At 39.1% G+C, this 23,678-nt stretch overlaps 1 protein-coding gene across 2 annotated transcripts in view; it reads left to right on the top strand.

Annotated features, from left to right (window-relative positions):
- The first annotated feature begins 2,945 nt into the window (after positions 1 to 2,945).
- Positions 2,946 to 23,678, top strand: part of Oprm1 (opioid receptor mu 1) — a 62,271-nt gene continuing 41,538 nt past the window's right edge. For both annotated transcript variants that reach the window (XM_041680216.1, XM_041680215.1), the window contains exon 1: positions 2,946 to 3,367. In XM_041680216.1, the coding sequence (XP_041536150.1) occupies positions 3,084 to 3,367 (284 nt within the window). In that variant the 5' untranslated portion in view covers positions 2,946 to 3,083. The remainder of the gene's footprint in view (positions 3,368 to 23,678) is intronic.

The raw sequence follows: 23,678 nt of genomic DNA on the forward strand, positions 1-23,678 counted from the left end.
TTTTACACAAGAGGAACCAATTAACAGGAAGCATAAAGAATGTAAGTCTCAAGAAAATAGACAGTAGAGTCTGGATTTGGGGGTTACTTTATAAATTTAAAGTTCAAGGATTTTACTGGCTCCACTTCAGGTATCCTCACATGGAAATTGGTGGAGAATTTTTATTTTTAATTTAAATTTTCATTTTGTAAACTCTAAATCAAGAAATCTTATTCCATTTTATTGAAGGATCATGTAGTATTCCAGTAGTCTAAAATAATATTGTATCAGACTCAACTGCCTTCTTATTAGCTGTGTACAGCTACAAAACACATCACACACTCTCCTGATGAAGCCTTTGCTTTTCTGAGTTTCTAACTACTGTAAATAGTTCATATATCATACTTATAATTCTGGCTTTCATTAACAGCTGTTAATAATGTGTTTTATTAGTCACCATTCTCAAAAATACTCATGACTCAACTATGAAAATGAGTTTGCATCGATGGCTATCATATGAATACCTAAAGCCAATAGACACTGAAATCCAAGAAAGAGGAGCAACTTTTAGCTCGTTGCTGGATCTATCCACATGGTGACAAGATGCATTTCAGTGAAGCAGACAATTTCATGAAAAGTGTTTACTGATATGAGTTTTATTGTTTAAATTAAATCTAGACCACTAGGTAATAAATTGTTCTTGATTCAAATAGAAAACTAAGATTCAGCAAGAAACATCAGTGGAAAGGTAACTATTCCCACAGACAACATACTATGGCTCTTGGAAATCTCATGGGCAATCCAGCAATATAAAATATTTAGGATATCAGGTTGCTGAGTCATTTTTGTATAGTCTGCCTCTGCTTATGGGAGATTTAAGCTTCCCTGAAGACCTTCAGCTCATTCTGGAAGGAAATGAGCAATTATGGAGAAAACTAATAAAAGAAGTTGAACTAGGGGTTCTCTCATAGTCTAGTGGTATGAAATTATTATTTCCATATAATTTTTCAATAAACCTATCAAGGCTAATTTAACATTTGTATTTAAAAAAATTTGTCTGCATTTTCTCAAAGTAAATATTGAATGAATAAGACATACAGAAAATAGGAAGATAGATAGACAGATAGATAGAAAAACAGACAGTCAGACAGACAGATAGATGAAGACATGAAATAGTGTTCATAAAATGTGGCATTGGTAGTAATCGAAGGATGATAATTACTCTCTGTGAAGCACGAGAATCAAAAATAGAAGGAAAATATTGATCTCAGATGAGAACATATGATTGAATAAAGTTCAGGTTCTTACTCTCAGAAGAAAATTATGACTCAATAAGTTAAAGCAACATATTCAGACTCAACACCACTGTAGATAACAGGCAGGACTATATTAGAAAACCATCTGACAGCAAAGTCAGCAATAGTCTCCATGTGCTGACCTATCTTTCCCATGAAGGGAGTGAGGATGGTTCTGTGAATTCACAGGAAACTGGTGAATGAGTCCCACACAGATTTTAGCTCAACCACATGAATCTACACATTTATTCCTAGGAGAATGTATTTACAGGTATTTGAGCATCCACTGTGAAACCTTATCTACATTACTGCTGAAATTATACCGTTTAATGGAAAAGTGTAAAAATAATACTGAACATTGTCCAAAAGTCTATGACTAATAGTTTAGTTGTGAGTTATCTGCTTTCAAGATGAAAGTCAAAAAGTAAAATTAGAATAACATGTTCCTTCTAAGCTTGCTCTCCACAGTCTATGAGAATACAGTTAAACTTTCCACAATCAATCAAACCCATTAAATTTCAATGTTGATAATTAACAACTATGCGTATGCACAAACATATGTGTACACAGGGATGAAAAGAAGAAAACACACTACTGTTCAATTTAATCAGGTGTTCTATTTTTTCAGAAGCACCTGTGAACTTGGACATAAGATTGAAAACTTTAAGTGAATCCTTATTCCTTTGGGGTCTTGTTTGCTCAAAGGAGCCACAAGACTGTTTTTGAAATCTCTACAATAGAAAGAATAAAATGGTAAAAATTTCTTCTTGGTTCAGTAGCCTTTTCTCTGGAAGCAGGCAATGTGACTATGGAGGAAGTGTAAAGTTAAAGTATAAATCTTTCTAAGCAGATCCATGACAGTGGAGCTAGGAGAGGCAGTGTACTCATGAGTGGATTTTACTGGGTACCGGCCCTCCTCCCTCATTTCTGTAACATGTTCTTATGTCTCTGCTTCATCGAAAGAAATTCAGTTGCAAATGGGCCATCTGATCCACAATAAATTGAGGGTATAGGAGCACAAGAAACAGGCTTGCTTCACCAAGTTTCTCTTTATCAATAAGAGACCATTGTTGCTTTAAATAGCTTTGTGGGGCTGAAAATGTGAGACACTGGAGTTACATGTTCGCTTCGGATAAGGGGATCTAAGTAAAGCAGCAATAGTTGGTCTCCATCCCCAAATAATTGCATTAGGGAGTTGAGTGGGAAGAGTACTGGGGTCTAGGGGCCGTTGAGATTATAACAGATCAGTGACTTTTCTGGCTGATTAGAAAAGGAAAAGAAGAAAATGTTGGAAAAATAGGCATATGAATCCCCTACCTTATGCATCCTCGTTGCAAAGAAACTTAACTGCCTCTCTTCTTACCCTTCTCTGTGACGTCCCTGTTTCTGCCCCTTCCTACCCCACTTTACACTGGTTTTGCTCGGAAGCGCATGAAGACAGGGGAGACTGAATCTCAGAGTTGCTTTGCGCAAAATCCACCCCTTCTCTCTCCTCCCTCCTCTCCAGCCTCTGGATCCCTCACAGCGCGCTCCCTCCCTTCCACACAGTGAACAGTGCTTTGGGATGCTAAGGACAGGGCTCCCTGTACTTCTGAGGTGGGAGGGGGGCGCAAGTAGAGGAGAATCTCAGACGCTCAGCCGTTCCCTTCTGGCTGACGCTCTTCTCTGGTTCCGCCAGGGCTGGTCTGTGTAAGAAACTGACGGAGCTGAGGCAGCTGCGAGAGGAAAAGGCTGGGGATCGTGAAACCCAAAAAGTCTTGGTTCTCTCAGTTACTGCCCGCATCGAGTCCGCAGCAGGCCTTCAGCACCATGGACAGCCGCGTCGGCTCTGGGAACACCAGCGACTGTTCTGACCCCTTGGCTCCAGGGAGTTGCTCCCCAGCACCTGCCTCCTGGCTCAATTTGTCCCATGTAGATGGCAACCAGTCCGATCCATGTAGTCTGAACCGCACCGGGCTTGGCGGGAGCGACAGCCTGTGTTCTTCGCCTGGCAGTCCTTCCATGGTCACAGCTATAACCATCATGGCCCTCTACTCTATCGTGTGCGTAGTGGGCCTCTTCGGAAACTTCCTGGTCATGTATGTGATTGTCAGGTAAGGAATGCCCTGAGCCTGAGCTCCACCAGGGGGGAAGGAGACAAAGTCTGTGAGTGACAGAAGAGAAGCAAACAGGGTGCCAAGAAGGGGTGACTTGAATAGAGCACTTGCTGTTTGTGTGTGAAATTTTACTTTTCTGGGTTTTTCTCACTCCCTTGATAAAGCAGTGTTCAAAATTCCAAAACCAAGAAGTTCCTTTGGGCAAAGCTTTTAAGATATTGTCTGGGGGAGGGGGGGTGCTTCATCTTAGAACCCCATCTTCTTCTGAGCTAAGAGGGTCTTTGAAGCATGTCTTAGAATCAATCATCCCTCTGCATGAGTTACAAGAACAGTGAATTGTGGAAAACAATCTAGTTAGCTTTCCCTAAGTGAAAGGCAGAGGTATCTCAGTAGGTAAAAGAGATGTAGGAACTTGCTAACTTTCTTAGACCTGCTGGTTTAGGCTGGACCACAGCCCCACCCATTCTCTGGTGTTCAGAGAGTCCTTATCTTACTCTTCTTCCAGCCTGAGGCTGCCCCAGCCCAGGTGGAGGGAGTTTTCCTTGCAGCTCTCCAGGGCAGGGTGGCTTGGATATCGCAAGCATGCTGTCGTAATCTTTAGCCCAGTTTGCACTTTCTCCCTGCAGATCTGCTCAGGGAGTCCTGAGTGGCATTTGGAATTGTTGGGTAGCTCAGGGCATCTACAGGGCACAACCATTTTTTCAGGACTTGCAAACCTGGGAGTCAATTAGTGACAATAAAAGCAGCAACATTATGAACTACTGGCAATTGTTCAGGATGGTCTTGAGAGGAAACTCTCTCAATCTTACTTTCAAAGAGTTTGAGGTCTGCTTTCTGTTGTTCGGGGTGTTCTAGATGGATTTGGCAAAGACTGAGCAAGGTCTCGGCACTGAGAGTGATGTTGGGTGTGTTGGCATTGAGTTACATGCACGAATCCTGCCTGTGAATGTGGAATACTTATCTATCCACTTTTGCTAAAGTAGATGAATATCCCAGTACTTTAAAATGGCTCCTGATGTGAGTCCTTCCTATGTGGCATCATGAGCATGGCTTTTTCATGTTTAGTTACAGCATTTGCTTCACTTCTTCAACACACATGTCACAGGCTTAAACAGAGCGCTCAAGTCATTGAAGTATCATCCCCTCATTATGCTCCTGTTCCCGAGGTACTGCAAATTGCTTGTCTGATTTCTTTAATTAATGATTGTTTAAAGTAAAACTGATTTCTCTGATCTTTGGGTAAGAAACATGTCTCTGAGAAAAGAGCACCATCTATTGAGAGGAAAGCTAATAGCAGAAGGAAAAATACAGGAAGGAAATCGATACGAGAATTTATGCTTTAAAACATTTACATTCTGTAATTCAGAACAGAGATTTGAATGAGAGAGATTAAAACTCAGTCTCATCCCACAGTTAAGGCTGTAATTTAAAGATGACTTTCAGTAAGGAAAATATAGTGCTCATTGTTCCTAGAGGGAAAAAAAAAAGAATCACAGAATCATAAAATGAAAGAGCTGAATGGGCTGGGGTCATCTATGCAAGACAAGTGAACCAATACAAAGTAAATCAATTGTTTACCCAAGAAAAGATATGAATTAGTTCAACACCCTTGGATGTCACTTAGCTTATGAAATTTTCTGTTTATCAGGATAGAAATTGATTATTTGAGTTAATTCTGATGCTAGATCAACAGACAAAGCTTGGTTTGCAGTAATAATACTGAAATAACAAAATTCCCCCCATTTATGGGTGGGCACTTGGGTTTTAAAAGTGTGAAAAAATTGCTAAACCATTCAAGAGTCCTTTCTCCTTATTAGCCCACAGAGTCTTCATCGTTTTTATTCCCTCTGGTTTCTATTTTCTATAAAGAGAGCTAATATCACAGGAACTACTTGAGGCTGACAGTTTGGTCTGTTCCCAGTGCTGAAGAGGTTGCTGACTGGGTGGATTCCTTTCAAAGGCTTCACCTTGCCCTCGTTCACTTGGAGACACACGGTGACACTGTCTTTCACTGAGAACATGGCATTATGCTTTCTTCTCTGTACTGAAAGTTCTGACAAAAGCAGTTCCATTTGAAAGGTCAACCCAAACACCCACCTGTGGCAGAACAGGGGCTTAATTCCATTGGCAGATAACCCTCCAAGAATAAGAACGTGAAATAGAAAAATAGGTAGTTCAGTGACAGATGAGGTTCTAGAGAAGCATATGTGGGTTGAAGAGACTGTGCCTAGGTAGCTGAGCATATTCAATTGGATGTCTGGAGGTTGTAGTGCCCCATCTAATCTCAGGGACTCTGTCATTCTGTTACAAAAGGAAAGTACAGACCATGAAGAAACGAGAGCAGCTCACTAACATCTACCTGCTTGAAGCAACAAATGTGACTGAGTAGCCGAATAGCTAGAACTGCCAGAGAGATGAATGTAGCATCTTCGAGAATAGCTGAGGCTATTGGGTGAATCGTAAATAACTATAACAAAAACAGAAACGAAAATAATTGTAGCCCCAAGGACATGATTAATTTCTCTTTTCTCAGGACCGTCCTCCTATCACTTCCACAACACCTTAGATGAGCAAACCTTAAGTAGCATTCTCAGAAAGTTCTGTTCTAAGGAATGTAAGAAATAAAAGAGGGCTCTGTTCTAGATCAAAGATGTGAAATACAAACATGACTTCATAGAAATATCATAGATAACCATCACCTAGGAAGACTTTGGATTTTAAAATGGGGGAAACTGCTTTATTCATACAAACACACATACACGCATGCACACACACACACACACACACACACACACACACAATTTTCTCCAAAGCAAAATCAGTATTGTAGATAGATCCACAGCTCAAATACACACAGAGATGTGCATATATATGTATAAATATAAACAGCTCCATCAGCTTTGAATTGAGACCAGAATGCGACTTTCACCATGGGAATAAAAAAATAAAAAGAAATGAGTACAGTGGCTCTCATCGTTCATCATGCTACGCTCTGCAAAGTCCCCATGACTACCATAGTGTTGCTGTAGGCCTCTGGTTGAAAAACGTTATCCAACAAATCAATACATAAACCTATTTCACATGTGTTTCCCTTAAAGGATATCCTGTTTTAATACATATTACAGATAGATTTCCACTGAACTCACAGCCCATCGTGCATGTGTGAAGTTATGTTTATACAGAATCTAACATATATACTTTCTATATACAGCACTTAACAGTTTTTCTGTGTTTGGGGTTCTAGACAGCATTTTATCACTGTACACAAGGACATTTTTAAAGAGCAAAGTTTCTGTAGCCAGTGATGACTAGGAAGGTCTCAGAGACCAAAGTGGTGCCTCTGTCTAGTGCTTCCCACTTCCTGATCATAGAAGTAATTCACGGGGGAGGGGGGAGGAATTAATATAGGGAGAAAATCCCCTTACAGAGCAAAAGTAAGCCCCTAAGAGAAAGTGAAGACTTCTTAGGAGAATGTAGCAGCACCAGGTATTTTGGACCATTTGGCCTTATAGATAAACATTTATAGAAAGGAGGGTTATTCATAAAATAAGGTGAGGAATTCCAGGAAAGAGGTGGGGTTTTCCTGGAATAAGGTTTAATACACTTTTCTCTCCTTAAATGGAGCTCGAGTTGTGCCATTGCATCAGATGCATGATGGGAACATCCTGTTCTGGAAGACTAGCAATAAGGTACCATACTGAAAAGAGATAGAACAGTTGGAGGTGGGGGGTCTTGGCCAATTGTGTTGGTCCCAGTCTGGAGAGTCTTGGTTTATGCAATTGCAACACACTCAGCTGTGGTTGCCGCTTCCAGTCACCATGTAGTTTGCCTCTCTTTTCCCTATTCCTAGTTAGCCTACTTCAGAATCATAACCAAAACCTACAAAGAAACAAATGAGGCAAAACCTTGCCTTCAGAAGGGACACTGGCTCACAGTAGGAGAGTCCAGAGGCAGAACAACACTTCCCTTGGAGTCACCTGGGAATTTACAAACAGGGCTCTTCAAGTAATCTACAGTTCTCTACAAACCCACACAAGCTTTCAAATGGATACAAAAGCCCACAAGTACATTTTGTAAGGCCAAATAATGTCAGTTAGGTATCCACTATAGCTTCCTTCTGGAATAAGGATTGACAGCAGACATAAAAATTTTCGAGGAAATAGTGTCAACACTTGGCATCCAGAGGGGATTTGGCCCTAGGACTCCTGTAAATACCAAGCCCAAGCCTTCATATTAAATGGTCCATTATTTGCCTTCAACTTTGAGTTTTTAAATCATATCTTGCTTGCTTATAAACTTAATATAATGGAAATGCTGTGCAAATTGAGGGCATACTGCCCTTTTCAGAAAATAACAACAAGAAAAGAAGCCTGTGCAGGCTGGGTACAGTACAAAATCTCCCAAATACTTTTGAAGGACAGTTGCTTAAGTCTACAGATGCAGGATGCTCTGACTCAAATAAGAAAACCAAGAAGTTCAGCGGTGCATTGCACACAGCAGGAAGTTCACCACACACAGATGAGTCCCATGCTTTGCCTGTACAATTGCCATCAAACAGAATAGTGTGAAACAAGGTGCATATCCACAGTTCCCTCATCGCTTCATCACCAGACATCAAAGCGCACCACACACACTCAAAAACAGATGTGGCATTTTTCATTTTGTATATCAGAGTAAAACTGTCAAAATTAAATGGGTTTCCATATATTTATAAAAAACAGTGGGTTCAGTAAAATTAGAATTGTGTAATGGAAACATAGAGTGTCTGGATAGCATAATTTAGGATTCAGTTCAATTGTCTGAATTCTTACCCCTTATTTCCTAAGCAGTTCTAAAATAAAGAGGTCAATTACCTAATAAATAGTAGCTGGCCTATAGCTACACTATCACAATGATTTGATATCTACATTTAGTAAATTTTAGAAGTCATTTTAAGCAACAAAATATTTATTCTAGTTTTTAATGGTTCATTTATCAGGGTTCTGCTTCAATTTAATGACTGTAGGTCTGTAAATCTGTCGGTTCTCTCCAACACTGAAAATAGTAGGAATGGATAACCAGTTACAGATTCAATCTGGAAAGTTATTTTAATTCCCTAAATGCGTCATTATATAAAGTAAAATTTGAATTTGAACTACTCCAAGTATGGTTCACCTCACTTTGGAGCACTCAGATACACACACGAGGATGAAAAGTAGATAGCCACATTATCCAGCATTTCTTATAAAAAGCTAGAAAGTAAATGCTTTGTTTCTATGAGCAAATAATTCCTGTTCTAATGACTGAGCTCTGTGATAATAGCTTAGAAGAAACCATAGACATCATGCAAATAAACAGAAACAATTCTCTCTCAATAAAACTTATATGCACACTGAAGTTTGGACTTCCATATTGGAGAATATATCTGCATAAAAATATTTTTCTTTTGATTTTTTTTCAACCACTTAACACAAAATCATGCTTTGCTAGTAAATCATAAAAAGAAGTGGTTGGATAAATTTGGTCCATAAGACTTTGTTAGTCAAAGGCTGGTAAAGAGATATAAAATTTTATATTCATGCAGTTGCCATATTCATAATAGAGACAAAGGATTTTGTTGAAATAACATATTTTTCAAGCTCATAAAGTGACAATAGTAATAGGTAACTCAACACACAGTACAGTTGCCACAGATGGTTCAGAAAGGTAACATTGCCTTTCCTGAATTGATGCTGATGTTGGGTTCTAGTAGTAGCCACACATGATGTTCTCTCGTTCATCTCTCCATTGGTCCAAATGATTACCAAAATCCCTGACCACCCTTGGTTAGTGATTAAGGGTGAATGCTAAGAGGGTTTCTAAAGGTTTCCCTTTCTCAAATATCCTTTGTGCTCTTTTGATTCCAGGAAATTTTCTAGGCTTTTGCACAGCATTTTCACCTCCAATCACTTGGAGGTTTTTGAGAATAACTGAAATTGTCATGTGTGAATTCATATTAACTTCTTACAACATATGAAATTTATTCTCAATGACATGTATGTCTGCAATGCAGCCTTGCTAAACCCACCACACACATCCAGGTGATGATTCACAGCTTTTAGGTGTCACTCAGGTTTTTTTAAATTGATTTATTTCGTGATAGATGAATATTTAAGCACTGCTCCCCCACAATTATATATATATATATATATATATTGTTCATACATACAATGGACTTCAATATGACATTTTTCATAATGCATGTCAATCATATGCCCCTTTCCCTCCTCTGTTCTTTTCTCCCACTTACTGATCACCTTCTTCCTACCTAGCACCACTATCATGTTTGTTTTATAATGATGCATTGATTTCATTTATGTTGCTTACACGAGCATTAGCAATGTTTAAGTGGCTGCCAATGAAGGAAATGTCTCCCTCTCCCTCATAAACCAATAACTACTTTTAGATGCTCGGGGAAGAGTGAGGTCCATGAGTCTATCAACATATTTAAGACGTCTGAAACACAAAAGCTGATTTATTGTCTTTCTGACTTATGTAACACAGTTGTATTTTAAAACTTTGATAACTATAGTTCTCAAGAGTTGTTCAGAACACTGTCACTCCTTTATTTCAGCCTGTCCAGCTAGTGAAGAGAGATTAGAGGAGGCCTGGGTGTTTTGAGGCTGGGGGAGATACCTGACTTCCGTCCATGGTTTTGTGTGCATTGTTTGAAATCCTCTTTCTTCCTGAGTCCATGACTTGATACAGTTCCATCCATCCACATCTAAATGATTGATCTTTGGATCAGCTGCTCCCAGTGGACACCTTCTTATGGATACCACAGGTCTTTAGCTTTAACAGATGACCACCAGGCTAAAATCTGCACAGAGAGCTAAGTTTCAGTAGAGTTATAACTGGCAACATAGAGTCCATGAAAAACAAATTCTCAAATATTCTAACTAGATCTAAGTTCTGGCAAGGAATCCAGTCTACATAAAAAGAATTTTAAAAAATGTTTTGTTTTTTTTAACTAACCACGGAACATCATACTCATTGCACAAAGCCTTATGACATCTTTAAGCACATGGGAGAAACTTTTTGTTAATTTGTTACTAGGAGTGAGAACCATTGTTCTGGAAGAGCTATAAAGTTTCTCCCATGTGTTTACACAATGGAGTACTACACAGTAGAAAAAAATAATGGCATCTTGAGATTTGCAGGCAAATGGATGGATCTAGAAAACATCATATTGAGTAAAGTAACTCAGACCCAGAACGACAAACATCAAATGTAGTCACTCATAAGTGGATTTTAAACATATAGCAAAGAAAACCAGCCTACAGTTCATAATCCCAGAGAACCTAGACAATAATGAGGACCCTTTAGGGACAATAAGAGAAACATCCATGGGTCTACTCTACATGGGAAGTAAAAAAAAAGACAAGATCTCCTGAGTAAATTGGGAGCATGGGGACCATGGGAAAGGGTGTAAGGGGAGGGGAGGGACAGGGAAGGGAGCAGAGAAAAATGTAAAGCTCAATAAAAATCAATTAAAAATGTACAAAACAAGTTAACATTATCTAAGAAGCTCTTTTTTGAAAGAACTTAGAAGAGGAGGAAAAGAAGAATGAGAAAAGAGGGGAGAAGAAGTAGGGAGGAGGATGAGCAGAGGAACTGCCATAGAGGGCTAATTAATTTACAGTCTCTGAGAACTGGTCTGGGAATTGGCATGTTAATGCTCTTCCATGCTTCCAATGTGCATCCAAGCTCCTACTGCTCCAGTCTGGTCCACCTTGCTGGTCTTGTGAATAAGAAATTGAGTCCTATTTTAAGGACCTCTAGGAGGCTGTGTATAATGTAATTAGTAAATTAAATCCAGGAGAGTTAAAGCCCAAGAGGTTGTAAATTTTTCCTTAAATAAGACCCAGCAGTTCTCTTCAGAATAGACGTAGTAGATGGAATGCTAACCCTGTACCAAAAAGATGTGCCTGAACTTCTGCCCATTGTTGAATGGTTATACCAGCTACCTACCCAAGCTACTGGAATCCTATTAGTGTTTTGTGAAGAATACTAACCATATTCAATCCCATATGAATTTCAGATCAAAACTAGATTCTATAGTTAAAATCTTTGCTTCCTCTGAAGCGCTCTGCAGGAGTGAAAAGACTTGTTGATTGCTTCTGAACTTCTTAACACGCCCACCCCACAGGACACAGGCCATCATGATTAGCACAGTGACATGCATCCAGAGCCCTTTTCTTGCACTAGAACACATTTTTTATTCATTAAAATGCTTTCATCTGTAGATTTCCATTTTGGCCTATAGAAACGAAGCAAAGTACTACATGAGTGTCACTATGATCAGTCTTCTTGCCCTTCCTATTAACTTTTCCTCAAGGCATTGGGTCACCCCAAACCCACCTTGCTGAAGTGAAGAAATTCTGCAGGTAGATTATGCATTTGGTTCCCTGTTGATGAATCCTTTCATATTCCCTAATCAATTCAGAGGGGGTGGGGAAATAAAAACCAAATTTGTGGACAAAATTTGTCGTGAATTTAATACCAGCTTGGGCTGAATGATGAGTTCCAGGCCTGACTGAGAAACTGTCTCCAAAAATATCAAACCAAGATTAGATAATTTGATATTTAAATATTTTACTTTTCAGTTTGTATGGCACTGAAAGATAAGTCATGACAACATGCAGGAGCCCGCTCCTACAAGGTCAATTAGGGTTCCTGGATAGGAGATCCTCAAGACCAAAGAAAAGTCAGAAGAAACAGAAGACAGGGTAGAATCAGGAGGTATATCTGGTCTATGCCGAAGCAGCCAAACAGCCCAGAGTTTATTTCAGAACTTGCTTATATACAAAATCAGAACAAAGCACAACACAGACTGTCAGTCAATATCCAACTACAAGATCATTCCTGTCCTTGAGTGAGTAGCCTCCTCTCCAACATGTGTTTGCTGCTCAAAAGCAGCCTTACTTTCTATCTTGATGTTTCTGAGGTTTGTGTCAGCAGTATACTATCTACTAGATAGAGTGTTCTTTTCTCACAGGCTAAATCAGAAGTCTCTAATAACCTTCAAGGTTATAAGAAAAAGAAGAGCAGGCAAGTTGAACTCAAATGACTTTTTTAAGTTAGAAATGACTCCAGATGGAAACTGAGTTACACATACAACAACATAAGAGGAAACCCTTATTTTCCCAAGACTTGTTCATCTGAGTCAAAAGAAATTACTCAGACCTATAACTCTGCACATGGAAATTTAGGCATTTTAAACTTCATCCCAATGAAGAGTCACCTGACTTTTGTTGAGTCTGATTCTCTAATCAAAGGCAAATATGTCAAAAGATGGAGTGTTTCTGTTGACTGGGGTTTCTGTTCTGCTTGGTCCCACAACTGTTCAGTCCCAGAAACCTCACACAGAGGTCTACATTAATTACAAACTAACTGGCCTAATATCTCAGGCTTCTTATTAACTCTTATAACTTATATTAGCCCATAATTCTTGTCTGTGTTAGCCTGTAGCTTGGTACCCTTTTTGGCAAGGCAGTCACATCTTGCTTGCTCTGTTTCTTTCTCACTTTCTGGGAGACAACTGCAGACTGACTCTTTCTTGTTCCCAAAATTCTCCTATTCTCCTTGCCCTGCCTCTACTTCCTGCCTGGTTGCCCCCCCCCATACTTCCTGCTTGGCTACTGGCCAATCAGCATTTATTTACAATACAAGTGGCAAGGTACAGACCATTGTCCCACAGCACTTCCCCTATTTTTCTTGGACAAAAAAACAAAAAGAAGTAGAGGCAGGGCAATGAGAATTCTGGGAAAGGGGAAGTTTCAGTCTGCAGTTGTCACTTGGAAAGAGAGAAAGCCAGATACAGAGGAAGCAAGGTGAGACTGCCTCACTGAAAAAGGTACCAAGCCACGTGGCTAACACACACAAGAATTATGGGCTAATATAAGTTATAAGAGTTAATAAGAAGCCGATATACTAGGCCAATAAGTTTATAATTAATGTAGACCTCTGTGTGATTTCTTTAGAACTCAGTGGCTGTGGGACCTGGCAGGACAGAAACATCTGTCTACTTGTTTCTCTGAGGTAGTGGAGGTTCTGTGACTCTGCCTGTGTGTTTATTCCAAATGCCTGGATAATGGATTATTCCAAGACTTGAAAATTGTGTCTATCAACTGCCAAAATCAAGGCAGCAGCCCCTATAAATAAAGAAAGCACTAAATGTGGCAGGGAATAATGCCCTTAGGGCACACTGTGCCCTCTCAGAATGAAGACAGTGAGGAACAGCAGAGCAATGGAAGGGATGGCTTTGTTTCTCAACATTCTTCCACTGAAATGCTGGGTTCCATGCCAGTGTGCGGTTGAACTTTCTGTGGGGGAAGATTAAATGTTAATTGAAAAATGTTGCCAGCAGTAAAACCTGAACATCCGCACCTGGTTGTGCTTGCCAAGAAGAATAAAGAAGAATTATTACTGACGTCGTTTCATTCTCATTCATCCCCCATCAGCTCTGAAAAGGAAAGTACATGGATTGAGTGAAACTAAATGAGAGTTTGCTTCCTATGATGAGCTACGGTTGCTAAAATAAATACTATTAAAAGCAGATGACACTAGTGAAGAGCCTTCTAAGATATTTTTTTCTTCTAATGAAAAAAGAAGGTAAAATTAACCCCTTTGTAAAATAAAACATATATCTAAGGATTAAAGTTGGTACCTTAAAATTGTGAGGGCTTTAAAGTCTTCATTATATTGAATAATGGAGTTCTCACATAATGTAACTATAATTAGGAAAGAAAATGGTGTTGGGCTAAGGGTTTGTAGCCAAGGCTGGCTTCAAATTCTCTTTGTAATTCAAGGATGACCTTGAACTCCTGATCCTCCTGCTACCCTTCCTCAGTACTGGCATTACTAGTGCATGAGGCCACACCAGGTAGAAATTGTTGACCAGACTGTGGTGGTTTAAACAAGATTACCTCCAAAGGCTCAGATGTTTGAATACTTTGTCCCTACTTGATGGCACTCTCCAAGTAAGTTTAGAAGGTTCGGTCTTACTGAAGGAGCCATGTCACTGAGGGTTTCTTTGAACCATTCCATTCTCTGTCTGTCTCTCTGTCTCTCTCTTTCCCTCCCTTGTACATGTTTGATGAGCTCTCAGCAGTGTGCTCCAGCTTCTATGCCTGCTACTTCCCACAATTGTCCCTCTGGAACCATAAGCCCCCCCAGTAAATTCTTCCTTCTATAAGTTGCCTTGGTTATGGAATTTTATTATAGCCACAGAAAAGCAACTAACGCATAGAGTGATGTTAAAGAGGATTAAACATAGTCATTATGTTTGTTGAGCACTAACTATGAACAAAGCACTTTCTTTGATGTACCAGATTTAACTCGGAGTGGCCGAATTAGATGGCATCCTTTTTTTCCTCCAAAGTGCAGTCTTAGGAAGAAGATGAACCATTTCACCAGCACTGTTCTCTCAGCAAATCAAAGCACATGAAGCAAAGAATTAACATACCCTTTGCATGCCTTTGCATTCAAACACCTTCAAAATGTGTTTGACATAAGAACATGTCTTCTAAGATATTAAAATTAAAAGCTCTGGCTGGATGGTGGTGGTGCATGCCTTTAATCCCAGCTCTTGAGAGGCAAAGGCAAGTGGATCTCTGTAAGTTGAGGCCAGCCTGGTATACAAGAGCTAGCTCCAAAGCTACAGAGAAACCCTGTCAAAAAATATATTAAATATATTTTTTATATTTATATATATATATATATATATATATATATATATATATATGTTCTGACTCTGGAACATTGACAAATCCAATGTGCCCCAGTGCAGCTGCCACATTTTTACCCCCACACAGATTTAGATGCTAGGTTGACACACAAAATACAATGTATTGATTAACATTCTAGCTAGAATAGGCAAAATCATAGAACCGAAGGCTTAAAACATTTTAGAAGGATAGTTGCTCAAAGTAACCCTTTGGAAAGAGTTGTGGTTTTAGAGAAATCATGGATCAGTATACATGTTATCTTTAGTACACATGAACAACATCTAGAAGCCATGTTAGGACAATAAAAAGCAGTGCTTTAGTGAATATAAAGCAATCATAAATACAAGTCCAGAAAGATAAAAATGAAGAAGAGAAAGCATGTGTTCCCTAGAAATCTGTCCTCCAGAAAAGTATATACAATATTGAAACTAAATCCATTGGGTACCACCATCATCATCATCATCATCACTGCCTCCATTGTTAGAATTTTCTGAACACTACTATACCCTAGATTTCTGCGAGCCATCCTAAATTACTCTACTGCTTTAAACAGTCCCAGACTTATATCAAGAGTTTAAGGAAAATAGTAACATTTCCCAATCTTCACGGGTGACAAATTTATTAAGTTCAAATCTGTCTGGCAAAAAACATTGATGGAACTAATATTTGAGCAAAATTATATATGACACTTAACTTTTCCATCTTTAAAAGTGCTACATTCTACTGTGTTGAGGACGGATGTGCGAGCCAGCTGTTGAGGGCTCACTTGGATGTCTGCCTGGTGTATTCTCTTCATTTCTGTCTTCCCAGAATATTTCTTAAGTAACAACTTATTGGTGACTGTTCTGTTCCTAGTAGACCCTGCTTCACAGAAGTCAGGAATGGAGGATGTGGGCAATCTGACCCCGTACAAGTCTGCATCTGCAGGGCTTCTTTCCATCCCCCTGTGACATTGTCACTTAACCTTTTATCTTAGGCTAACTAGGTCTAATTATCTGAGTCTGAGTTTCCTTTCAGCTTGGGAAAATAGAATCCATTAATTGTTTGTGGGCTTTTAGATGCCAAAGCTCAACTTTGATCTGAGAACACTTCTATACATTCCTGCTGCCAGCATTTCATATCTATGAACAGCAAAGCTAATACTCATGTCAATAAACAATGAGGAAACAGTCACTGTGCTGGGCTCAGCTTTGTAGATCTATTATTCAGCAAGATCAGTTGTTAGAGGCTGCTTGTTCATTTCCCAGCTGCCCAGACTCCTGAAATAATCACTCAGAAACTATATTATTTAAATCACCACTTGGCCAATAGCTTGAGCGTATTGCTAGTTAGTTCTTACATCTAGAATTAACCCATTTCCATTATTTTATATTTTACCATGTGGCTTGTGGCCTTCTGGCCAGGTTCCAGCTGGCAGCTCATGCCTTTTCCCTCTGGTGTCTACATGGCATCTCTCTGACTCCGCTTTCTTTCTCCCAGCATTCAGTTTAGTTTTCTCAGTCTAGCTCTATTCTGCTCTATCACAGGCAAATGCAGTTTCTTTATTCACTAACCAATAAAAGCAACACATATACAAGACTTCCCACACCAAAGATCTATGTCTTTTTTCCATACTTACATTTAAGGCCTGTGTGTGTGCATGTACACACATACATACACACCACAGAAATTTCCTACTTGGTGAGAACAAATTTCTGAAGGACAGAGACTGCCTTTCTTACATTTCCAGTCTTGTATTTAAAACCCAGCGGATCAAGGGGTGTAAGAACTGTTTCAATGCACTGATTTATTTTAATGTTTTAGTTAATTTTATAAAGTTTATTATTTTAAAACAAAAATTTGTAAAAGTCTATATAATTAAGTAACTTCTATAGTTAGAATTGATACTTGAAATTGAAACTGTATAGCTTTATGTTAGATTTTACAGTTTACTATCAAATGTATTTTGTGCACTTATCCATCCCCCGACCAAAAAAAAAAAAAACAAAACTGGAACTAGGGGACCAATTAGCTTAATCTCCACTTTCATAACTTCGATCCCTTACTTGCATTTAGTTCTTCCGTGTCTGCTTATATTTAATATTTAATCTTTCTGGTTCTTTTTTTATTCATGTTATAGTATATCTACATGTATATTCATTTATAAATTATATAAATATATATAAATGAATATACGTGTAGGTATACTATATATACATATATATGTATGTATATATATATACATTACTAACCAGATTTTATTATGTTAATGCTGTAATAATTTTTTAATCCTTTGCTTTTCAGTGTCCTATTTCTGGTTCCTGAAAATAACAGTGCTGTGCTGAAGATACAATTCCGTGGTAGGAAGCTTGGCAGTCAACTATGAGGCCTTGGGTTCAATTCCTAGCACTGTCAAGAAAAAAAAAAAGAAATGAAAAAACAGAGCAATGTTTAGAGGGCTTCTCCTAAGCAGCTAATGACTAAAAATCTGGAATTCTCCAAAGCAAAGTTCTTGGGGCTGGAGAGAGGATTCAGTGGTTAGGAGCATTTGCTGCTCTGAGGACCCTAGTTGGGTTCCCAGTACCCATGCTGGGTAGGTGAAAGTATCTCCAGTTCCAGAATATCTGATGTATTTGGCCTCTGTGGGTCTTCCTACACTCACACGCACCTACCCACACACAGACACGCATGCACACACATAATGAAAAGTAATTAAATAAATATTTTGAAAGTAAAATTCTTATAAAAGAAGTTGTCATGGCTTGGTTTGGAAAGATATTTTCAACATTCAAATTGAAAGGGGGATGCTGATCTGTGGAAGATTGGCCTTTTTATCACCACACTTCACGATCCAAGGACACCCATGGAGAGAGTGTGTAGAAGCTGAGAGTGACTAAGGGAAGCTGAATCTGGAAGAATCAAATCTGCAAGTATGTCTTTAAAAAAATCCATTTGAAAGAATAGTAACAAGTTCACTCAAGAATTTTGCTAAAGTGTCTACCTGATTAAATAGAAAGGTAAACCTTTTTATCATGTTTTGTGTCTGTGCCTCCCTACTGAAATGGCAGTGCTGAGACTCTGGGCAGGTTATCTGCCCTCACTGCTAACTCCAGGTCACAGACAAGCCTGTGTGGGTCCAGGCAGCCTGAGCGTGGCAAGCAGAAGACTAATAGATATTCCCACTTCACTCTTGCTTCTACCTACAACTCTCTTCCTCTTCTCTTTCTTCTTCAATGGCTGATGGAGATATTCATGAACAGTATAAAAACAGAACCTCTTCATATCTCATACGGATTCCTTGCATATCCCATTCCATTTCATTCCACATACTGTTACTTAGAAGCAGATTGGGGGTGGGCGGGAAGGTATCCCAAGAAATCTTCAAGTGGAATTCTGCTTTGTTGGTGATAGACTACAAACTAACACTGAGAGAAGAGTTCTTAGTTGTGAATTGTTGACCTGAAAACAATGCATATTTGCCTCACTGGGACAAAGAAGCTGAAGTGGCAAAGGTAAACAGAAGAGAGCTTCTTCCACAGAAGTGGGAAGATACCACTAGGAAATGCCTGATTGTGGCTTGTACACTGGGATGGGAGATGCATTGTGCACGAGCTTCCGGGAGGTGACGTCAGATGTCCCGACTTCTACTGCACACCCAGCACTTCACAAATACCTGATGTGAGTGAGACACTTAGGGCAGTAGAGGAAGGGCTGCTTCACAGAGCAGAAAACGCAATGGCCACAAAATTACTAAAATTTCCCTATCTATAAAACTGAGTGATGAAATTTGTGAATTCAAATGTTTTTTAACAAATGTTTATGTTTGATTTCAGAAAATATGATAACAGTCTGTTATAGAAATTAGACTGATATTTGTTTCTGGAAAACAACAATAAATAGTTCAATTTAGGGCTAACCCTAAACTATTGTTTTCCTGTCCATCAGAGACAAAATGCTTGGCAAGCTAAAGCCAGGAAGATAACCCCAGATGTATATGTATCATTATCTGGATATTTTCATCTAATCAAGCACACTTTTAAAAAACTGCCCTATCGTAACCACATAAGTACTAAACCATGATCTTCATTATATTGGCACAGCCCACACACACACTTTGCCATCATATCTACCTTTCAACTTGAAAACAACTTGGTTCTTGAAAGTCACTGCAAGGCAGGTCAGAAGTATCTCAGTGGGAAACCACGCTTATTAAAAATGAATGTGAGCATGCATTGTGTGATTGAATGCTACAGTGTCAACCACTAAAGAGAATTTTGATGGGGGAACAGAGTAATCATAAAAATGTGTATTTTTTGAAAATTTAAAATAGAGAAGTGGGTGTCAAGATACTGTAAAAAAAAAGTCCCATAAAATTTGCACAGAAAGCCTAATAAGATTTTTATTTTTAGTTAGGAGAAACTGTGAAATTTATCATTTTGATCATAAAATAAGGATATTAAATACACCCAACTGTTCTCAGAGTTGCCTATATACATTGATAGTGATTTTTATTGTAGCATATATATTATATACACACACATATATAGACATATATATATATTCACACACACATACATATTTCCAGACTTATTAGATTTTTTAAGTAAACCATACAGTAAAGGAAAAAAAACAGTTACTAATATAAAACTAAAAGAAGTTTCAAAGATAGTAGATGATTCCAAAAGCAGCACAATACTTCCTTCATAGAGAGCTTTCATAGGAAAGAATAAATCATCGTTGTGCTTGGAGCTGTTCTATTAAAACCACACTTGTATTCCTTATTTCTTACTGAAACATTGTTACTGCCAACGGAGTCCATTCCAAGTTGGGCGCCAACCCTGCATAGGTTTAATAACCCCGTCACACTGTAAGACTGAACTTCCAGCCTTTGAAAACTAATGGTACTTCCTTGCTTTGCCAAATCACTGGTTTATTCATGAATCATATTTTCCCCTAACAAATGCTATTGAATTCTCCACAGGGGAGGGGAAATACGTTCCAAAAATCTCTGCCTGAACATACTTAGAAGAAGAAAAAAAAACCCTCAATAAGCTACTTTTAGTTTCTTAGAAAAAAGTCCAAGTAGGCACGATATTTAAGTTCAAGAAAATTATGTAATTATTGGATGAAAAACAGTCGTTATAAATATGTAATTTTATGTAAATTAGGATCCCAGGGAGCTAAATTTCATTGCCTTTATTTTTCTTTCAATTGGCCCTGAACGTTAGCATTGCAGGAACTAATGAAATGCTAAGCTACTTAGGTAGCAGCAGGTACCTGGGCACACTGAAAGGGTGAGAAAGGAATGCTCAGTTGCAGTTTTGACAAATGGGATTTCAAGTTAAATTGCCATAAGCATTAATCAAATTGCCTTTAAAAATTTTTTTTTATTTTTTTTAACTTTTTTTTTTATTGAGAAAAGGAGAAAAAAAAAAACAAGTTTCCTCCTCCTCCCAGCCTCCCATTTCCCTCCCCCTCCTCCCACCCTTCTCCCCCTCCTCCCACCCTTCTCTCCCTCCCTCCACTCTTCTCTCCCTCCCTCTCCAGTCCAAAGAGCAGTCAGGGTTCCCTGCCCTGTGGTAAGTCCTAGGTCCTCCCCACTCCGTCCATTTCTAGGAAGGTGAATATCCAAACTGGCTAGGCTCCCACAAAGCCAGCACATTACGTAGGTTCAAAACCCCGTGCCATTGTCCTTGGCTTCTCATCAGCCCTCATTGTTCGCCATGCTCAGAGAGTCCGGTTTTATCCCATGCTTTTTCAGTCAGAGTCCAGCTGGCCTTGCTGACCTCCCAATAGATCAGCTCCACTGTCTCAGTGGGTGGGTGCACGCCTCGTGGTCCCGACTTCTTTGCTCATCTTCTCCCTCCTTCTGCTCCTCATTGGGACCTTGGGAGCTCAGTCCAGTGCTCCAGTGTGGGTCTCTGTCTCTGTCTTCATCCATCACCAGATGAAGGTTCTATGATGATATGCAAGATATTCGTCAGTATTGCTCTAGGATAGGGTCATTTCAGGTTCCCTATCCTCAGCTGCCCAAGGAACTAACTGGGGACCTCGGCTTGGGCATCTGGGAGCCACTCTAGGTTCAAGTCTCTTGCCAACCCTAAGGTGGTTCCCTTAACTAAGAATTGTGCTTCCGTGCTCCCCTATCCAACCTTCCTTTATCCCAATCCTTCTTTTTCCCCAAGTTCCCCCCATTCTCTCCTTCTCCCTTTTCTCTCCCCATCGCTTTTTCCCCCACATTTAATTCCTCTCAATCTGAAGCCTACTATATAGTGCTAACGTTTTATGCTACTATTTAACATTATATATTGCTATACTTCCAAAAAATTCAAATTCCATAATTATATACTCCAGATAACAAATGAAACTAACTAGCCACAGCTCCTATTGGCATAACGAGGAGCATCAAGGTATTCCTAACTACAGTGTTTGCTTCCTTCCTGAAATTTGTGAGGAATCTCAGTGGTGTTTACATACAGGGTCTCACCAACTACCAGGGATTTTGTGAGCATCCATTTGCACAAACATGGGTTGAGATGTTTGTGAACCTTTATAACCTCGGTGAGACTGACTATCATGCAGGTAGTTCACGGCTTGGGTGTGTATATTGTATCCGTGAAGTGTAGAGTTCAGAGGGCCGTATGTCACAACAAACAGATTACAGATGTAAATTCTGCCCCCATTGCTCCTTTTACTCTGATTCACATTTTCCTTTAGAGTAACACTGACACAGTGTAGAAATGTATCATTTTAATTATTTTTTTAAGTTTTGTGTGTATGCACGCACATGTGTGTGTATCTGGTGTGTCACAGTGCTGAGCACAATTTTCTGGATTTAGCACTCTCCCTCCCTCCACCCTAGGTCCTGGGGATCAAACTCAGATCCTCAGGCTTGACCAGCCAGAGTCTTTACCTACTGAGCCATTTTGTCAACCCTATTTTAATTATTTTCATAGATTGGTTTTACTACTTGTTTTTGTGTGCATGTATGTGCACACAGATGCCAGAAGGGGGTGTCAGATCTCCTGGACTTATACGACTTATAATATGCTAATATGCTGCAAATCGTGATTGACAGTGTTCTGTTTAGAACTTTTTGCACCAGTTTTTCATAAGTTTATTTGTAGCTTGATTGTAGATTTCTTTGCTGGTAGCAATTTTTGAACCTTGATGTCAAATCAGTGCAAATGCTTCCCCATCCTTCCTAGAAAAGAGGGGAAAGTGTTTGCTGTCTTTTCTTCAATAATTTAAACATATTTGATGATTGGTAGTATGTATGTCTAGAAATCTGATATCCAAAGGTTTTGTTTATTAGAAGAGTTTGATGATTATTAACCTGATCTCTTATGGTTTAATCAGTCTAGTCATAATTGCTGCTTCCTGGTGGTGTTTTTTTAAGGCATTAGTATCTTATATAGAAAACAAAATGTGAACTTCCAAAACAAGGTTGAAGAAATACTAGCTTTTTTTCTTGACTTTTATTATATATATATATATATATATATATATATATATATATATATATTGGGTTGTTTGGGGTTGGGTGGGGTTTTTTGTTTGTTTTGGTTGGGTTTTTGTTTCTTTGTTTGTTTTGATTTGTTTCTTCGAGACAGGGTTTCTCTGTTGCTTGGCAACAAGCTCTTAATAGATGAGGCTGGCCTCAAACTCACAGAGATCCACCTGCCTCTGCCTTCCTAGGGCTGCAGTTAAAGGCGTGTGTCACCATACCTAGTAAAATGCTAGCTTTTAGACTTACATTTTCACTGTCTCAGTATGTAACTCCTGAAAAAGACAGAAGTGTGTACCTACAAACCACTAGTTTAATAGTGCTATGATGTGGAATTTCCCTCTCCCCTCCGTGTGCTGTGATTCCCGTTAATGAATAGAGAAACTGCTTTGGAACTATAGCAGGGCAGAACTTAGGTAGGCAGGGAAAGTTGAGCTGATTGCTGGGAGAAAGAAGGGTGGAGTCTGAGAGAAGCCATGGAGCCACTGCTGGAGATAGATGTGCTACAACTTTGCTGGTAGGCCATGACCTCATGGTGATACACAGATTAATAGAAATGGGTTAAATTAAGATGTAAGAGTTAGCATAAGAAGATAGAGTTAATGGGCTAAGCAGTGATTTAATTAATACGGTTTCTGCATGATTATTTCAGGTCTAAGCTAGCCGGGTGGCCGGGAAAAACAAGCGCCCTCCTTATAACATCTGTATACTATGATTACCATTCGTTAATAAAGGAACTGCTTTGGGCCTATAGCAGAGCTATAGGGAAACAGAGCTAGGTGGGGAAAACTAAAGTGAATGCTGGGAGAGAGAAGGGCAGAGTCAGGGAGAAGCCATGGAGCCCCACAGGAGCCAGATGGAACTTTATCCAGTAAGCCACAGCCACTTGACAATACACAGATTAATAGAAATGGGTTAAATTAAGATGTAAGAGTTAGCCAATAAGAAGCTAGAGCTAATGGACCAAGCAGTGTTTTAAATAATATAGTTTCTGTGTGATTATTTCAGGGCTGAGTAGCCGGGAACTAACTAGTGGCCTCCTTACAAGAATGCTAGTTTTTATAATTGCTTATTA

This window comes from Microtus oregoni, unplaced genomic scaffold (genome assembly GCF_018167655.1).
Source record: "Microtus oregoni isolate MIOR12 unplaced genomic scaffold, Mior012 000033F_ref0000390, whole genome shotgun sequence".
Lineage (NCBI taxonomy): Eukaryota > Metazoa > Chordata > Mammalia > Rodentia > Cricetidae > Microtus > Microtus oregoni.